Here is a 19873-nt window from a genome sequence, read left to right as displayed (position 1 = left end):
TTTGTCTTGAGACTTTAATGCAGTCAACAGTGATTACTTTTGTAAAAATTCACCGTAGTTTAACATATGTGTATCCAAATTTGCAAAAATGAGGTCCTTCAAAATAAAAACTCCATCTTGCTTACATTTAAGTTTACAATGATGGTAATTAACATTGAAATAAATCTCTATACAGTTAAGCGTATAATCAAATAACATTAGAAAAAACTTTAAATTTTGTTCCTTGCAATGTTTTCTAAATTTAGCTTTTTAAGTTTCATTAGAAACAGGTTTAGAGGTGTTTTAAAAAATATAACTTAAGTGAAAAGTAATCTGTCAATGCTATGATAATCAGCAGACTATGTTTCAGCAGTGTCTACATGTTTATACGTGTATGTACCCATGCAGAGCTCGCTGCCCTGATGAAGGGTTTCTGTTACCGGGGTTGACAGTAATAAATAAAAAAACAGATCAAATAGGACAAATTTTTTATTTAAAACCATACAGAATAATGACAAAAAAAAATCTAAACACTTTGTGACATGATAAATAATAAGAGATTACAGAGAAAATATTTAATACAGACACGGAAACCAAAATAGATATACTAAATATAGTAAAAAATGGCAGTGGTTTCAGCTTTAAACAAATAACTGATGTTAAACACAACATGTTAGCTGAAAACACAATGAGATATCATCATCTAGTTAAGCTTCAAATGCTATATTTTGAACTAATTTATCACGTTTATAAGGGAATAGCAATAATAGTTAATATTTGGATATCCAAAACTTTTTTGAATGAAATTTTAAGACAATAAAACTTTTCAAAAACTAATGATTCTTGAAAATAATAGAATTAAATAACTTGACACAAACATTTTAAATAAAAATCATTATTGTTGTTCAAAAAAGAATTTTCATCTAAGAAATTCTGATCAAGACAGTAACAAAAAAAGGAGAAAATATGGTAGAAGACAATTTTTCATAAATTTGGTTTATTCAGTACATATATTCAATGAAAAACCATTGAACCAGTTTATCAGAAGCTACCATGAAAACCTAATACTAAGAAAGAATAGGTTTCATTTTCAAAGTTGATTTCAAAACTTAAAAATGTCAGTTTAAACTCTTTTTTACATATAAAGATTCGATTTGAAGGTGTCTAAATGTTAACCCAAATATATGAGGGTAAAATCTTAAGTTAAAACACACTTTCACTATTCAATAAATTTTAATAGTTTTTTTATTTTTTTGTTCACATTCAGTTCTAGCCTATCCAGAAAAATGATAGTCGAATATGATAAACTCTAATAAGAAAAACTATACAAAAGGGAAAAAAATGTAAAAACAATTAAAAAAGAAGTAAATATGATATAAATGTACTATTTCAAAAAAATTAAATATTTATTTTTTTACAACAAATATTCATGTTATGAACAAATATCAGATCAGATTACAAGAAGTCCACAAATGCTATAAATATTAAAAGTAAAACACAAATAAAAATTTACATTTAAACCTTTAAAGAATTTACAACATTTAATGAAATAAGACTTTTTAATTCCTTTAATACTATGCTATAAATTTTCCATACTATGTTATAGTCTATTTGAACTAGAATTGTTCTTAAATCATGCAAAATATAGTTACACAAAACACAGGCATTTAACAGGACATAAATCAAAATAATTTAACCCCTTCACCAAAATAATAAAAAAAGTAACAGCATTTTCATGTGCTTATCAGTACATGTGCATAGACACTCAATAAAATTGTTTAAATAAAAAAAATTAAAAGGAATTCTCTGAAATAAATGATTTCTCTATATTTTCATATATATTATTATAAAGGGATATTTAAAAAAATTATGTAATTCAAAAAACGTTCATACACTGCAAAATGAGTTGTCTCAGAATAATGATAAAATTAATTATTAAGTACTTAACTTAATTATTAAGTTAAAATTAAAAACAGATAGTTTCAGAGTGCTAAATAATATTTCACAGCTAACATTTATAACCTTTACTTGCAATTTCCCAGCATTAAAATGAGAGATAAAAAGTAAATTAAAAAATTAATAGGCTGATAAAAAAAAACTATCTCAATTTTAAATGAAAGTAAAACTTTTGTATTAAACTTTATCATTAATTTAATTAACATACATGTTATTAAATATTTCAAAATGCAAGCAAAGTTTAATTTAAAAAATATATGTAGACAAAAAACTTGAAAACAAGGAAAGTTATAAATCTGGAAATCAATTATTTGCTCTTGATAACTTAATAAAAAATTTTTAAAAATTAAATTTTTTTTATAAGAAAAAAGAAGCTAATCAATTTAATGAATCATTTTTTATTATTTTTTATTTTTAGTGATTCGCAGATTTCCTCTAACAAGTAGCTCTTTAGAAATTTTTTGTTATGTTCAACATTACCACATGACCAAGACAGAAAAAATAAATACATGTCCGGAGGAATATCTTGGGTTCATGAACAACATTTATAAGCAATCAGTATACCAAAAACAGTCATATTTATTTGTAAATGCTGATTAAATATGATGGCAATAGTATAAACAATATTTTCTGAACAGAGAAAATTAAAATGTATATTGCCATTTAGTCCGTACAAATCTCTTACTTGAGAAAATTACTTACCTTATAAAATAAATAGGTATGGCAAGAAAAAAATATTACAAAATAATTTTATTTTTTAAATTAGACCAACATATTTCTACAAAAACAAAATTAAGATGCACATTGAAGTGAACATAAATAAAGATTAAAAATGCAACACATTTTTAGTGTAAAAAATGAAGAGTTTATGTCGAAGCAAAACAATCACATTTTTTTTTTGCTTTAGAAATTGAGTTAAGCATATTAATACAACAGCAACCTATAAAGCTATCAACTACAAAAATCTTTGAAGCGAAAATGGTTTTTAATACACAAAATGAGATGATGCAAATATACTAAGTGAAAGTGTGTTATGAAATTTTCTTAAATTTTATGAAAGTGAAAAGTGTGAGTTTTGTATTCGTACCCTTTCAATAAACGACATTTACTCTTGTATTAAAAACCTAACTCTTGCATTAGAGAATTAAGCTATTGTAGAATAAAATATTATTTTAAAAAAAGACATCACACAAATATTAAAAGTCTAGCCTACGATGTATCAGTGGCAAAGAAACTAAAGACTAAAAATGCTATCTGAAAATAAAATATCAATAATGCCATTTAGTGCACACATATAAAGCTTAAGTAACAATCTTACTTTGGCAGTGAAAGATTTACCATGTATCTAACAAAAACTCTATCACTATCAAATTGGATGAATCTCGAGTTAAATGTGAAATATTAAAAACTATTCTATTATATATATTTGTATATAAAAAAAAGTAACTGTTGGTGAGATTCATTAACTTAAAAACAAACAAATTTCTAAATTCTGTAGCACACTCTTTTCATAATAAACAAAGAAAGCAAATAGAATTCATTAATAAGATTGAATATCTGGAAATATACATTCTCAAAAAGAAAAACCTGAATTATTTTCCCTAATATTATTACTCACTAACAATATAGGATTGGATTCTTCAAGAAGTATAAGCATTCAGAAACCATGTTTGCCCTCAGGCAGCTCACCATCAACTTGAACAAACTAAACACCAAATTTTGAATGCATAAATCACCTAAAGATTATCTCAACGAACTTCCTTTATCATGTCACTTTCCTACATCCTGTTGTATAAAACTATGCAGATACGTTTTCTCATAATGTGTTTTGTACTGATACAGCACATTTATGATTAAGCTTTGGAGAGTTGATGACGGTCAGCATAAACCACAAGTCAATTAGCTTTTATAACATAATCACCGGTTTAATTTACAACAATAAAAATTTTTAAATCACAGCGAATTAAACAAATTATTGTATATCACATATTTCATGAAATTTTTTATAATCAGTTTCAATTCTTAAGAACATAAAAAATTCATGTATGGAAATAAAAGATTTCTCGACTTTAAAAACAGAACAATTCTAATACTTTCATTTAGTAACTTTAAATTGTTGAACTACAGTGACTGACAATCATCTACTATAGAACAGAATGCAGACATTGTGTGAATACTCCAACAGAATCAAACAGTGAGTGAATATAAAGACTACTCAAATAGTCTTTTCCTTAAATGTAGTAATATGAGAATTTAGTCATATAAAGGAATCCATCTGCTTTGTTACAATCTATCCATTAACAAAAATCTACTACATTATGATAAAAATAACAAGATTTTGAAATTTTTTAAATCTGCTTTTATTTATATTATTTTCTAAATTCAATAAATCTTAACTTTGACTTTCTGAGGCAGAATAACATTTTGAAGACATTTTTTAATCAGTCAACAATTTATATTTCTTAATTATAAACAATCACTTACAAGGAGTGATGAAATGAAAAGGTACGAAACGACATAAAAACGTAACAGTTAAATATTTGCATATTCCCCCATGGGAGAACTTAGCGAGACACCTCGGGATGCGATTGGAGTCTCTGACTGGGATCGGAGCATGCGTGGGCGCCCGCATGCGCAGGAGAGAGCAGAGGCTCTTATCAAAAGCGGCGTCCAAACTATGCGGCAGTTCGTACGAGGACAGGATGTTGCTCACCATTTTCTTTGACGTTCAAGGTCCGCGACTTATGGAATTCCTCGAGCACAGAAAAAACATTAACTCCGATGTGTACTGTGAGACACTCCGACGCCTACGCAGGTCCATCAAGAGAAAAAGACCGGGGCTGCTCACGGAGGGTGTGGTTCTGCTCCATGATAACGCGCGTCCACACGTCTCCACACACATAGAACTGGCCAAGTTCAAGTGGGAGACGTTGGACCATCCGCCCTACAGTCCAGACATGTCGCCTTGCGATTTCCATGTGTTTGGTCCACGTAAGAAACACCTGAAAGGGAAGCGCCTCAACTCGGACGACGTACTCAAGGTTGCTGTGAAGGACTGGGTCTCGTCACGGCCACAGGAATTCTGCGGCTTGTTCATCAGTGGGGTCGTTGCGCTCAGGCCTATGGTGCATATTTTGAATAAAGTCTACATTTGTACCCTACGTGTCGTTTCGTACCTTTTCATTTGATCACCCCTTGTATTTTTCAAAGGATTCAAGGGCATGAAAATTTTATAACAATGAGATAGAATTAAAAAAAGTAGAGAAAACATTTCTTTGTTCTTAACCAACAGTCATTTAGATTACAAATACAGATAGAGCAATATATAATAGTAAACCGTAGCTTCAATAAAATTGTGTACATCATAAAAAAGTAGTAATAAACATTGAAACATTATTCTTCGCACCAAGTTACATTATATTGACATAAATGAATAAAATCTATTTATGAAAGATTTACAAATATCTCATGAAACCCTAATTTAAAAATACCAAATTACCAACTTTATTTCAATCTTTTTATCTAAAAAAAAAAGTACATCTTCGTAAATAAAAAGAGAAAATCAAGCTTCACATGGAGCTTCAAGCATACTGATAAGAAAATTATCAATTGGTTGTTTCCCAATAAGCTTGTAGAAAAACAAGTGTTCAAGGCACTTCAGACCTATACTACGCAAGGCTGGCAGTCGTAAAAGTAGTTTTGAGAATCTAGAAGGTTGTTGTGGATGGTTTATGCGGCAATAATCATCCAGTGCAGTGTAAACTTTGTCACGTAAGTTATTGACTTCATTTGTTGATTTCAAGTTCTTTGCTTCTGAAAAAAGAAAAATGTAAATAATTATAAAATTAAAATAATATAACAATATAGAATTAAAAGAAACAGCATAATTGTATATCCAAAGACAATTCAATGCAATAAATTATTTTTAAAATGTTACATTACTTAATTCCTTTACTGATAGGCAAACAAATTTTGAATAGGACGGCATACAGATTTAATCTATGTCATTTTAAAAGACAAAAACCTAAAATTTTACATGATTTGATTGAATAATTCATGAGAAATAAAACGTAAAAATTCCTTGGAATAGATAAAAATTACTGCAAATGAAAAACAACAAATAATTTATTAAAATAATTTACTTGTTGGCACAGTAATCACTGCTTAATGTGATCGTGATTAATGTTATCAATCACTTATTATTATCGAAACAATCAACAGTATGTTGAAATTATTGCTTTCTGTGATCATCCTAACAGCCAAAGAAACATTTACTGTGTGTTCAGAAGGAACCTATCCTTTTCTTTCTCTGTGTTATTGTTTGAATATCCCTATAGCTTCAACATTGCATTAAGCACATCAGAAATTTGCCAGATTGCTATGGGAATAAAGACGGGCGTCAGAACTGACAACTCAGATGATGTTAAACCATCTCCTACAAATGCTTAAATGAGGAGTGCAATTAAAGTGTTTGAATGTGATGAATACAGGGAAAGTGTCTGAACAAGAAGTATAATACCTTTTCAATTGCATAATACCTTTTCAATTGCATAATACCTTTTTAATTACGTAATAAACAGTACATCGATATTAGGTAATTTTTATTTTACTTTCAAACTTAGTATTAGGGTTTTTTTCAAATACTTTTTTTGGAGCCAGACTGTAGGCCAATCTCTATTTTTTTCATTCTCATATTTTAACATTGACATTAGTATAGGAAAAGCAACAAATGTTTCACAGTCTAGATACATTTCGTTTTTTGCAGAAAATATTAGTCTCAGAAGGTTCCTATTACATGTAAAAAAGTAACAATGGAGTACACTAACGTATTGAAGGTTTGTAGGGGTGGAGCATCGTCGTGCAGTTAAAATATGAAGTTCTAAATTCTTCCAAAATATTACTGTTCATAAGTCTAACGAACGTGAGGAGTGGCCTGGTATGTACGTGAAACTTTATTATTATTAGTTTTCTTTTTTTTTACATATTTTGTTGAGCATATATAGTTGAGAACAATGTGCGGTTTAAATTGTTAGATTTATTTGAAATTTGTTTATTGTAATCAACCGATTGATGTCATCAGATCCATAGTGTCCTAAAATAATCATATTAAGCGTAGACTAATACAGGGGGGATTGTGAGCCCAAGTCAAAATTCCGGAAAATTCATTGAGTTAAAAAAAAAAAAGTTTAATTGAAAAATTAGAAAAAAATTTAAACAAGGTTTTTTCCTTTTTCTCAATATTTCTTAGTTCACTTAAAAACATTTAAAATTTTACACATACCGATACCATTTACACATACCTGGAGAAGAAATTAAAATTTACAAACATGTCTTCCTTTCTTGAGTATATAATTATAACAACTATTTATGGATAAAAAATGAATATTAATCATGAATATGAGCTTATAAAGTATCTCTCTGGCTCTCCCTTACAAACAAATAAAATAGTGTTTTTAAGTTCCACTTTTGAAAATGATTACCGGAAACTTCTGTGATCAATGATTTTTTGAAACGTCTGGACCTTCGATCTCCGGAAACTTCCGGATCACTGTTTGCGAAAATTCCGGAAATCCGGATTTTTTCCGGAGCACAATCAGCCCTGCTAATACAAACATACAAAATTACTTAGTTTCTTAATAAAATGACCGTCTAATACTATTTTCACTTCTTGTTTTGATAAAAAATTGCTTTGTTTCTAATATTGATTTAACTTTTTCTAAGCAATTATTCCAGTGGATTTTAGTATAATATTTAAAATTGATCTCTTCAATACATGACTATTACCAAGTGTGAATTTTTGCATATTGGCTCTAGTTTAAAATTGACTTAGTTTTAAATTTAATAAAAAAATCTGATTCTTCTTTATGCGATTTCTTCATTAACCAAAATAAGATGCATAATATAATTTATTCATAATGTAAATTTATCATAATATAAAATTATTACAGTAGTTGCAGGGGTCTGTCCACACATTTTGTGAAAGGTCCGTTTTTGTAAAATTGTGAAAAAATTACTCATTATTTGTGAATATAAAATAAACGTTAAGTCACATTCTTTCAACCAGGGTCCTGCTTTTATGAATTTGTGCAAATAGGGTCTTTATTGCAAAAAACCTTTTCAAGGAGTTTTTAAATTGTAAATAGATACAAGATTATGCTCAACACTGTAAAATTATAATTAAAAAAAATTTAATTTTCGAAAATAAACAGCAATTGCTGCTTCTAAATTAGAGATGCAACATACAAATATTTGGTATTTAGCCTATACTGCTGAACGCAGAATATTCATTTGTCTGCTGAAGACAAAACTTAATTCGTTTACATCCATCTTTATTTTTTTACCCTTGGGAAGGGTTTATTCGATTAACAAAACAATAATGAAGATAAACAAATTAGTGAAGGGTCCGATTAAAAGAAAAATCATTTTGTGAAGGGTCTGTTAAAGGACACAAAATACCTCTAAACAGACTCCTGAGTTGATATCTAAGCAGCTGTATAAGAAACAAGAATATTAAAATGACAAAATATTTGTTTTACCTGGATTGTAAAGAATGATGGCTTTTAGGCAAGCAAGTTCTGCTTTGTCCATTTTCATTTCTCTCATTTTCATCACTAGTTCAGTGAGAAGTCTGTCAAAGGTGCTACCAACACCAGCACTATGAGCAGCATTACGTTGAACGATGTGGCCAGAAGCTAAAACTATTCCATCCTTTACATTAACAGATTTATGACAAAAAGAGGCAATAAGGAGCTCATTCCATCCTATAAGCAATTTTTAAAAAAATGAAGCAAATTAATAATTTTGTACTTATTATTGTACAACGAAGAAACAGCTAGCAGAAACCTGTATGACACGTTTGCTAAGAAAATTAATAAACTATTACAATTTACAAAATGTACAGTATTTTATAAAGCATGTATAAATGATTTAAGAACACGAATGTAAGATAAAAAAAATTACCAGCTTTCAATAGTACAATCTTATCATCAAGGGGTAGGCTGTTAAAATGTGGTATATGCTTCGCCCAATCAACAAGCTGGAACATCTGTTGATCTGCAGCCTGGCAAAGGCTTGAAGAGTCCTGAATGAAGAAGAAAAAAAGAATATTACAAAATTTTGCTTTAATAGTTAGGTTATACTGTGCTAAACTTTATAACAAAATTATGAATTCAAAATAATAAAATCAAATTGTCTTATGAACATGCATGAAATTCTTATTAAAAAAAAGGCAAGTGAAATCAAATGAACTACATATATAAGAGAAGTTTCAAAAATAAATAAAAATATATATGAAAAATCAAAAAAAAGTTTTATAAACTTTAGAAAATATGTTTGATATCACTTATAGATCAAATGCTAAAAAAATATATCATGCATATATCAAAAAAATATATCATATAACATTTTAATTGCTAAAAAATGTTCTGGGAATAAAATAACAGAATGGAATGTTAGCAAAATTGAATTTTAATAAAACTGGCAAAAATTACTACGAAAAGTAAGAACAGATACTGTTAAAATAAGTACGTAAAAACTTAGGAAACAAAATTAGCCTTTTTTTTGTAAATCCATGAATTTAAAATTTATATTTTAATTTTTTTACACATTTTGAAAAAGTCAATAATTAAAAAATAATTCTATCAATGTGGTTGTTTTACATCATCCGCAGAAATGCAACAAAAATTAAAAAACCATTAAAAAAAATGGTGAAATATGGATTAATCAACATCAATGAATATGGGGAAGAATTTCATCTATGTAATAGACTAAGCATAAAAGAGAGAGAGAAAGAAAAAATGCATAGCACTATTTCTATATGAACTTAGATAATAGGTTAGTAACAGATTATTATAGAATTTAAAAAAATATTAAATATACCTATATTGAATATACAGATACAAAATATAACCTACTAATATAAATAAATATGAATAGGTAATAAAAAAAACTATTAAATTTGTCAATATTTGATGTTTTTAAAAGACAAATAGAAATATACTTCAGATTAAATCCAAAAAATAATTAATCTTTAATTTTCAGAATTCTACTTTAATCAGTTAGTCAAAAGCAGTTAGTTAGTTAAAACAAAGTAACTCTGCTATATCTAATAATAAAACAAATAAATTAATCCAATAGTATAATTTAATTTAAGTTAAAATAGAGATAAATGAATTTGGTCTATTATGATTTTGATGAAGGACTCAAGTCACACTTACTAAAAAAAATCTCATTATTTGTCTTATATTTTGATTTAATAATAAAAATTATTAAACTTAGAGTTCAATTATCTTTTGGATAAACAGCTTTAAACACAACAATAAATTTTTCAGGTAAGCATTAGTAAAATTAAAAAAATATATAACTGAACCTAAGTCATTGAAGATAACAAAAAATAATGATTATCATTCCAGTAACTATGCCAAGAGCCGTGATTGCTCAAGGAATAGAGCGCTAACTTTCCAATGAGATGAACCAGGTTTGAACCCCAGCGGTTGGTTAGTCGATTCAAATTCAACACCTGGCTCGCACTGACCGCAGTGCTGATGCTAAATATCCTCACTGGTAGACGGATCATGGGTTAGAGTCCCATTTCCGTCAGGCTAACTGTGGGAGGTTTTCTGAGTTTTCCTCTATATGCAATGCAACAACTGTTGGTTAGTTCCATTAAAAAATCCCTCATGAAGGGAAATTTCTGCCAATACTTGACAAAGTCAGTTACCTTGTTTTTTGGGTTAGGTTTGAAATTACAAGGTTACGGAGTAGAACATTTGAAGTCATAAACCCAAAAATGGGTCAACTGTTCAACGACGGCTAAAAAAATAAAATAACTATGCTAAAATGATGTCCTCAAACAGACAACAGAAATCAAGTGAAATAGTCTTTTTCTTGATTTGATTTGATATGATTTTCTTTTTGTTACTTAATTTTAAACTTTATTTTAAAAATGAATTCTAAACAGTAATCTTTTTTTATGCATATCTATTTTATGTATATTTTATTAGGTATATTTTTTATCATGTATATCTGGTAATGAAGTAAAGTTCAAATCATGTACAACAACTTTAAACCAAATGAATGAAAGGGATATAGATAATCCATGATAAATTTCATGTTCTACATGAGATTGAATGTAAAATAGTAATATCTTTCACATAGAAGATAAAAATTGATATAGAATTAAAAAAATATATAAAAGAACAAAGAAATAATAAGAGATAATAGTAAAATAAAATGAATATGATGATTCTAAGTTAAAATTCTTTAATTCAATGAAAGAGAATAATAGCAAATTAGTTCAACTATTATTGCAATAAAAGCAAATACAATAGCAATTTTTTAATCTCCTATCTTTATCAAAATTTTTAATTTTTGTAATAATTTTGATAAAGATATTAATTTTTAATTTTTGTAATAAGTGGCTGGGTGGCGCAGTTGGTTTGTCGTCGGCCTTCTGAGCCCAAGTCTGCGGGTTCGATCCCCGGCGCAGACACCGGATTTTCGGGATGCAGAAAATCCTCAGCGGCCATGTCGTATGATTATGCAGCATGTTAAAGATCCCTGGAGTGCCTCATTGGCTCTTGGCATTTCCGGCAAAATTAAATTCCTAGAGCACTTTAGCACCCAAATAGAGTCTCGGTGCTGCCATCTAGTGTGGCAGAAACTAGACGTCCAAATTAACATGACCAACGGTATCTCACCCATTGTGGTGGTCCTGAAAGAGTGGATACCACCTCTGGAGAACGCACTAGGTCTGCTCATCGGCAAGACCGATTGTGCAGCACATTGGAAATAAAAAAAAAATTTTAATACATTTTAAATCCTCTAATGAAGACCTCTATTTTATTTTATTATTTTGATGCACTTTTAAAAAATATAATTTTGTGCATTATAATTAGAACAGTACAAAAGATTCAGATGATAAAAAAATATTCAGAAAGAACATAAATTTTTACTAGTTTAAAATTTAAAAATCAACTCTTATAATTATTTATATAGATAAGTTAGACAATCAACTACTTGTTTATAATAACTTATTGAATTTTTTTATAAATGTTTACATTTATTCATGTATTTCAGTTGAGTATACCTGCTCTTTTTTAGGTTCCATCCACAAATCAGCTTCCAACAATCGTTCAATACTAATATCAGGCTGAATGTTACTGGTGCTTTCTACTTCATTTTCACTCCTTTCCTTATTTCTCTGACGCTCTTCTTGCACAGCTATTTAATCAAAACAAAATATTACGAGCTCACTCTATTAATAAACAACTTAAAAAATGAAACTGCTTCCTTCTGTTTATTTAAAGATGACATTTGAAGAAGCACTTATATTTCAGCAAGTTTTAGCATATATAAAAATTAGATTAATCAACATAAAAAATTTAGCCATTTTTTAATAACAGAGAAATAATAGTTGCTAAATAATAGTAATATGAATTGAATTGAAATTTTGTTGTTGTTGTTTTTTTGAGTTAAGCATAGAGGTGTGAATACAGTATGCTGAAAGTTTTATAAGTAGTAAGAAAGTCCCAAAAAATTTCTTTGGTGAATTTGACAGGAGCCGGATACATATTACTGATTTAATTACCATCAAGATAATTTTTTGTCAATAATGTGACCGTCAGAGATTAGGAGCAACAATTGGGATTTCAAATTTTTGTCAATTGTGCTAAATGCAAGAGCACATCACAAGCTAGCTCAGATCTTTAGTTTTAATTGTTAAGAAAGTACAAAGATGCTTTTAGCAGGAAATTTAAATTTGTATAAGATTTTCACATTCATAAATTATATTATTTTTAAAACTTTAGATTATGTAATTCTATTAATACACAAACATTGCATTGAATAATCAAATAAAACTACAGTTAAAAAAAATGATGTTTTACAACAATAAAAGCAATTTAGCTATTTTAAGAAAGGTTGAAGTAAATTATGTATATAGTTTCACTCTTTTCAAACATGTGTAAAAAATGGCATAAAGTAAAATAGGCATAAGGTTTTCCAGTTAGGCTAAGCCATTAAAAATGAAAACTTCACAGGAAATTATTGCAGCATAAAGTGAATACCACTATTAAGAACATTATTCAAAGTTTGAAAAGGTTGCTAACGTAAAATGACTGTGATTATTTATTGTATTGAACTAAGTAAGAACTTTCTTTTGAAGCCAATAAATTACTAAAAAAAGATAAATAAATAAAAACCTGTTAAAAATTCCGAAAAAACCGATTTTGTCAATTGATAGAATTATTTCCTTACAATTGAATATTTATTGAATTTGTTTATTTAATATTAATAGTTAGACTTTAAAATTATAGTTTGATTCTAAGTATCTCTTCCAGCCATCATTGCTATTATTGAAACTTATCTTGGTTAAAAACAATTTATAGGATTGAACATTGAAATGGTCTAAGTTTAATTAAAACTATCACTTTATGTAATGGGTAATTTTCAGAAAATTTATCATTTTTAAAATTGAAATCGAAAAAGTTACCTTCACGTTTCATTCCCATGGCTAAACATTTCTGATATCTGCAGTATTGACAGCGGTTACGTTGCCTTTTATCGATGATACAGTTACGGTCTTCCCTGCAAGCATAGGTCAAATCTTTCCGGACTGTCCTCTTAAAAAAGCCTTTGCACCCTTCACAACTGTAGACACCATAATGCTTTCCAGAAGCTCTGTCTCCACAAATAGAACATAAATGCTTGGAACCGCTCAAGGGATGGTTTGCAGGATATTGCGGAGATGGGGGATTTGGTGATGGCTAAACAATAATATTAAATAAATTACTCAAGGTGCATTTTTTTAAAACCAAAAACACCATGTTTTATTTTAGTTAATTCATAGCAAATATAAGACAAAAAGTAACTCTTTTAAATAAATAATCAGAAGAAAAAGAGGAAGAATAAATTTTAGAATGTAAAAACTTGATCTCTTTCACAAATTATAAAGGTGGAAAGACATATTAAAAGCACTCAAAAACAGGCATCCATTCCAAAGATTCACCAAGCCTACATGAGGAAAACAAAACAAATTTGAAACAGAAAATTCATTAGTTTTTATAATATTAAAATTTAGTTTTGATATATAATATTTAAATTTAGTTTTGACAATGGTTATATGATTTTTCTCACAAAATAGGAAGTGAAAAATAAAATAAGGCTAAGAATTATTAGCCTAGTCTTATAATAAATATCTAATTAAATAGTTTGGATATTATTTTTTTTTTCCTTCAATTTATACCCACTTGAAAATGTTGCTTATACATTGAACCACTCAGCTCTTCCCATACTTGAACCAAGAAAACAAGGAAATGGTGTGCAAAACAAGTCAAGAAAAAATAGCATGGCAGTCAAAAACTAGACAGAAGCACACAAATGGAATATTCTACAAAATCTAATCTATTATTACAAGGTGTGGGGAGCGGATGCTATCGACTATGCCAACCGTCATCTATCAAAAGGTACCTCGTGATTGAATCAAGTTAGCATGTCTTATATACCAGTGAATTGATGTTTAATTTTCATAGTGGTAGTTACGCCACAATACTCCCCCACCAGAATTTCATCAGGGATATAATTCGATGAACAGATCTCACTAGTTGCTGTACTTGTGAAAGACTGGGAGAGAGAGTCACCGGAGTTTTGAGTGTTGAATGAATGTGAGAGGTGTATTAACTTCACAGTAGTGGTTGCTCCTGTGTTGCCTTTAGCAGTGGAGTGTGTGCTGGCCGACGTTGTGTGTATGTTTGAGACGAGACTGAGCAGCAACAGCGCAGGAGGGTGAATGATGCTTTCACAAATAGCAAGTCAACCGTTCAATGTGGACTATCCATCGAAGTAGGCGTATCCGTTAAGAGATTGCGAAGTGGGCGTTACTTGAGTGATCAAATCACGTCCAAAGGTCACCAATGTGGGGGGCGGATGTTATCGACTATGCCAACCGTCATCTATCAAAAGGTACCTCGTGATTGAATCAAGTTAGCATGTCTTACATACCAGAGAATTGATGTTTAATTTTCATAGTGGTAGTTACGCCACACAAGGTATAAATCCTTATGACATGACTTCAACTAGTTTTTATCAATGACACATTTAGTTCTTATGAAGAATTACAAAAAAAATTTTTCTTCTTGACTCAGTTGTTTTCTTAACATAGAACTTATATATTGCAGCAAAATAGGAAAAAGTAGTAACTTGCGATGAAAAATATTTTAAATGTTATTACCTTTACTTCATTATATCCAAATTTTCAGAAAAAAAAAACTTTAAAACTTATTTGTAGGTATAAAATATAAAAATTTTTTAAAGAGGATTTAAAGAAATAAAATATTAATCTAAAATTTAACATAACAGATATTGTAAAATGATACAGAAAAACATACTGATGAAAGTTGGACATAACTGTTTCCATGAATACTTGAAAATGCAGAATTAGCAAAACTACTAGAAACTGTTGATGATATGCCAGATGATGATAAGGTGCCATTGCCTAATGCAGCAGAATTTAGAGTGTTGACAGCACTTGATTCTAGTAAAAAGAAGGGGGAAAAACATTTATCCAAAAATTTCATTAATCAAATTTATACAAATCAAATTTAAAATTAGAATCTGCAAACGTTACGAATTTTAAAATAAAGAAATCAGGTGGTAGGTAGAACTTAAAAGCAGTACCTATTTGTTTTAAGTCTTCTATATTTACAATACATAAAATTTGTAGTTGAATTACCTATTGACATTGCTCATTTTTTCTAGTCAGCTTTTACTTAGATTAGATTTTCTAAATTAATATGCTTTAACATCAATGTTATTTGAAAATGTGAAAAGAAATAAAAATTTAAAAAAAAAAAAAAAACATTGGTAATTTTAAATTTGGAAAACAAGATTATTTAGCAAAAGATATACTAAGGTTAAGTTAGATTAATCGCTAAGGCAACAGAATGCTAATATCCAGATCTTTCGCTTGAAATAAGTTTTACTCTCCCAGTTAATCTCTATCTGCAATATTTTTATAAAAATTCTTCCTGAGTCTCAGATTAATGCAAAAAAGCAGCCACTATATTAAAACATGTACCGATATAGAAACCTTAACAAACTTATAGCAAAATCTAAAAATTTATTTTCAATTCTCATTGGAAAAGTAATGAATGTTTTAAAAAAAATAACATTGTAAGTAAAATTATAAGCTGAAACTTGATAAACACAAGGAGATCTCAAACTTTTTAAAAATTAAATTTAACTCAGGAATGCGACAGCCATGGCGGGTCCAGGCCTAATCTTGAGATTTTAAGTTCTAGGGGTACACGAGCAGATGTCCCCGTTGAGTGGTCAGCCAAATGCAGAACCACCAGTGTTTAGTCTTCAAGTATGCTTAGTACTCATTTTATCAATCCACTGAAGGCTGAGTTGACCTTGCACAGTAAGAGGATTGAACACCAGACCTGTAGGAAGAGAGCGCAAAGCGCTACCACTTGGCAAAAGGACTTTCAAAATTTTTAAACTCGAAGAACAAAAAAACTTTAATAACCAATATTTTCAATACAAAATGCGAAAAATGAACTGATGCAGTATGGATTTATATACAAGCCTTAATGCTGTTTTACATGTATATAAACAACTGCCAATCAAAATATTTACATGAAGTATAATATTATCAATCATTATGTATATTACAAATAAATATACACAATTAATAGAGAAAAATTAATCTCAAAACCTCATAACTTATGAATTGTGAGGAAAAAGCTTACCTGGGAAGAATTCCGAAGAATCATCGTCCGAAAAGTCAGCCACTAATTAAAAAAATTCATACATTATTATAATACATTTTTTATTCAACAACAAAAAGTGAAGAAAGAATTAAGCATACATCAAAATATTAATTGACAGAGTAGGTAAGCTCTGTGAAGTATTAAGTAATATGTTATCAAATTGAACAACTATTTGTAATGGAAAACATTATACAGTATTGTGTTTTTAGTATTTTTTTATTCAATTAAGATTAAAATCCTATTATTTGCCTAACTTGTTGGTACAAATTATAACAGTTCATTTTGCTAAGAATTACTATTATTGAAAAATAAAATTTTTACTAAGAACGAATCATAATATATAACTCTGAACTGTTAAAAAAGTCCACAGTTGAACAGGGGAGATTTCCGTATTGTGTATTCCGTATTTCCGTACAGTGGCAGAATAATCACTAAGTTTTGGCATCCTCCGAGAAGAGCCCTAAAAAACTTAGAAAAGAAAATCAGAGAAAGGGACCAACATGAAGCATATAGCTTGTAGCCATCCTTCGCCAAACATCTACATGTTTTTTGTTTTTAAAATATTTTTCTGTCTAAAAGCGATTTGGCTTGGCTACCTTGGCGATTGTAGTTGGCATGACAGATGTTACGCTAATAACCCTGTCAAACAAATGCATACAACTTGAAAGTTGAAGATGAAAAGATTTTGAGAACAAACCACTGGCTCTGTGGTACAATCTGTTTCTAATATACAACTCACTATTAATAAAGTAATTTTTTGAACATAACTTTAAATTACAGAAAAAATTTTAAAACAAAAAAATTCCTATAGAAAACCTTAGTTCATTATTCTCTTTTGTTTTCAAACTACATTTTCCCAAGAACTTTTAAAACATTTTTTAAATTAAATAATTATAAATAAACACGTTTTTAATTTTCAAATAAACTAATTTTGTTTTTACTATATCTAAAAGGATAAAATGGGATTCCAGAATATATGAAACACTGCATTAAGAATTAACAATGGAGAGAAATTTTGGGGGTAAATATAAATAACAGATATAAAAAAGAATAATAATTGTTTCAAAGATATTTGCATCTCACAGATATCAATATAAATGTAGACAGAATCATACAATGTAATAATTTAGCTTCAAAAGATATAGAATTAAAAAAATCATATGGCTATCATCACAAAAATCATAACAATGGCTGAAATTTAAAGTGGATCCTTTTCAATTAAGAAACAAAAGCTTAAGATTAATAAATAAATCTCACTCATTTTTTCTCCTCTTTCAAATGAGGAAACAGCTTTCACAAATTATCAATTAAATCGATTTTTCACAACAAGAATAATCTCAAACATACGCCATCTTAGTGAAGCTTTTCTTTTATCTTAGTTTACCTGTACAAAGGGCATCAACCCGTAATCGAGAGCAAGAGGTTAAAATTTCAAATAAAAAATTAGGAGTAAAAGGCCGAAAGTATATTTTTTGTATTTAAAAATTTTAAGTAGCATTTAAATAATAATAAAAGCAGTAATTAAGCGAGATATCTCGTTTGCTACCAATTTTTCGAAATTTGTGATGCAAGCCACAAGATCATTCACCTTTCTGATATATTTAAAATCAATATATAGGCACACATATAATAATGATAGATAAGTCAAACAATAAAACTCAATACTTCTCTCCATCTCTGTGAAGGAATTGCGGCAAATACTAAACTGGTCACGTTGTTTGTTATGATATTAATATTAAATACAATAAAAATAGGACAGGAATACGACAACAAAAAAAAACAAAGAAACCATCTGTCAAAGTTTCTGTTGCCAAATTAAAAGTAAAGAATTTTCTCGTTAAATTAGTTATATTTTCACTATCCGCTGCATTTTCAGCAATATTTTGAATTGGTTTGGACCAATAGTTAATAAGAACGTAGTTATTGAACTGCTTATAAAGTTTTAGTGCAAATAAGGCGCTTAAATTTTTATTTTCACAAATAGGACCTTTTAACGTGACGTTCTGACTAAAGGTTTATTCTCACTAAAGCTCGTCTATTCGCGATCGCAACGAACTATAGGGGGCGTTGTTGTATGAGACGCATACATGCGATTTCTATATGAACCGTCATTCAGTTACTCTGGAGACGTCGTTAATGTAGCGTGTAGCATTGCAACGTTCCTTCTTTAATGTGCCTTATTAAATTTAAAAAAGAAAAATGCTTGATCTTCTTTCTTGTACAACCGAAAACAAAATGGTATCTCTTTTTATTAGAGAAGGAACATCCAAAACACATCGGAAAAATATTTGTACATTAACAGAAAAAAATATGTATATTCTTATAAGAGTTAAAACCTAATGCCCGATAAATAGTATTACTAAATTTAATGATATAACATGAAAGGCCCATTTAAACTTTACATTCTATAGTTTTAAGAATCATATTAGTTCAAAAATTAAAATGAACAAAAAGTATACATAAGCCTCATTATTTTATGAAATTTAATTTTGTAAACAAAGTTTTTTGACAGCAATTTTTACCAAAAAATTTCAAGTTTCAATAAAAATCATTATTTAGAAACTAAGAAACGTAAAATAAAGAATGACGAAACAAAAACAAAAAAAAAAACAATTCTTTTTTGTCGCCATTTTTAGTGCTACGAATATTCGTCTTTGGGATTTGCCAAAAACAAAACAAGATGCAATTTTATTTTTTCAGGAGGGAAATATTTTACCGAAAAAACGAAAATGTACCAATTCCCACAACATAAAACTTTATCTTGGTAAACGTACATTTGGGAAATGTTATTTCATTTGGAATCTTATTCATCAGAGTTCATATGGCGATATGATTGTTTTGAATCTATGCTAAACTCTATATCGGCTCATTTTCCACCGAAATCCGATTAACTATTTTGATTTTAAATAAAGTGTTTTATTTTATGAATTGTCGCAAAAATTTTAAGTGTAGATTGGCGGCACTTAAAAACCGCCAAATCTGTAGCGGCGGTGGCGTTAATACGAAAGTACCGAATTTTTATTCCATACTTTTCTGAATCATATTATTTCAAACATTGGAATATACAAGAAGTATACATAAGCACATAATGTTATACCATTTAATTTTTCAAATGTATTTTGAGAACAATTTTTATCAAAAAATTATAAACTGAAAAACGGAAAATA

The 19873-nt window shown here is 28.8% G+C and overlaps 1 protein-coding gene across 2 annotated transcripts; it reads right to left on the bottom strand.

The window, feature by feature from the left end:
- Positions 1 to 5083: 5083 nt before the first annotated feature.
- LOC107456370 (retinoic acid receptor RXR-alpha-A) lies at positions 5084 to 18513 on the bottom strand. Of its 2 annotated transcripts, none has more exons than XM_016074234.5 (8): positions 18372 to 18513; positions 16686 to 16727; positions 15321 to 15466; positions 13427 to 13700; positions 12023 to 12156; positions 8896 to 9016; positions 8472 to 8696; positions 5084 to 5748 (listed from the first exon to the last, which is right to left on the bottom strand). In XM_016074234.5, exons 1-8 carry the CDS (start codon positions 18379 to 18381, stop codon positions 5498 to 5500), a joined length of 1203 nt encoding a protein of 400 aa, XP_015929720.1. In that variant the 5' UTR covers positions 18382 to 18513; the 3' UTR covers positions 5084 to 5497. The 2 variants fall into 2 exon arrangements, with proteins under 2 accessions (XP_015929720.1, XP_015929728.1); XM_016074242.4 differs by lacking the exon at positions 18372 to 18513 and adding an exon at positions 17964 to 18077.
- Between the last annotated feature and the right edge of the window lie 1360 nt (positions 18514 to 19873).

This window comes from Parasteatoda tepidariorum, chromosome 4 (genome assembly GCF_982258835.1).
Source record: "Parasteatoda tepidariorum strain Cologne lab strain chromosome 4, Ptep-v5.0, whole genome shotgun sequence".
Taxonomy (NCBI): Eukaryota; Metazoa; Arthropoda; class Arachnida; order Araneae; family Theridiidae; genus Parasteatoda; species Parasteatoda tepidariorum.
This window is presented reverse-complemented; position numbering and strand designations above follow the sequence as displayed.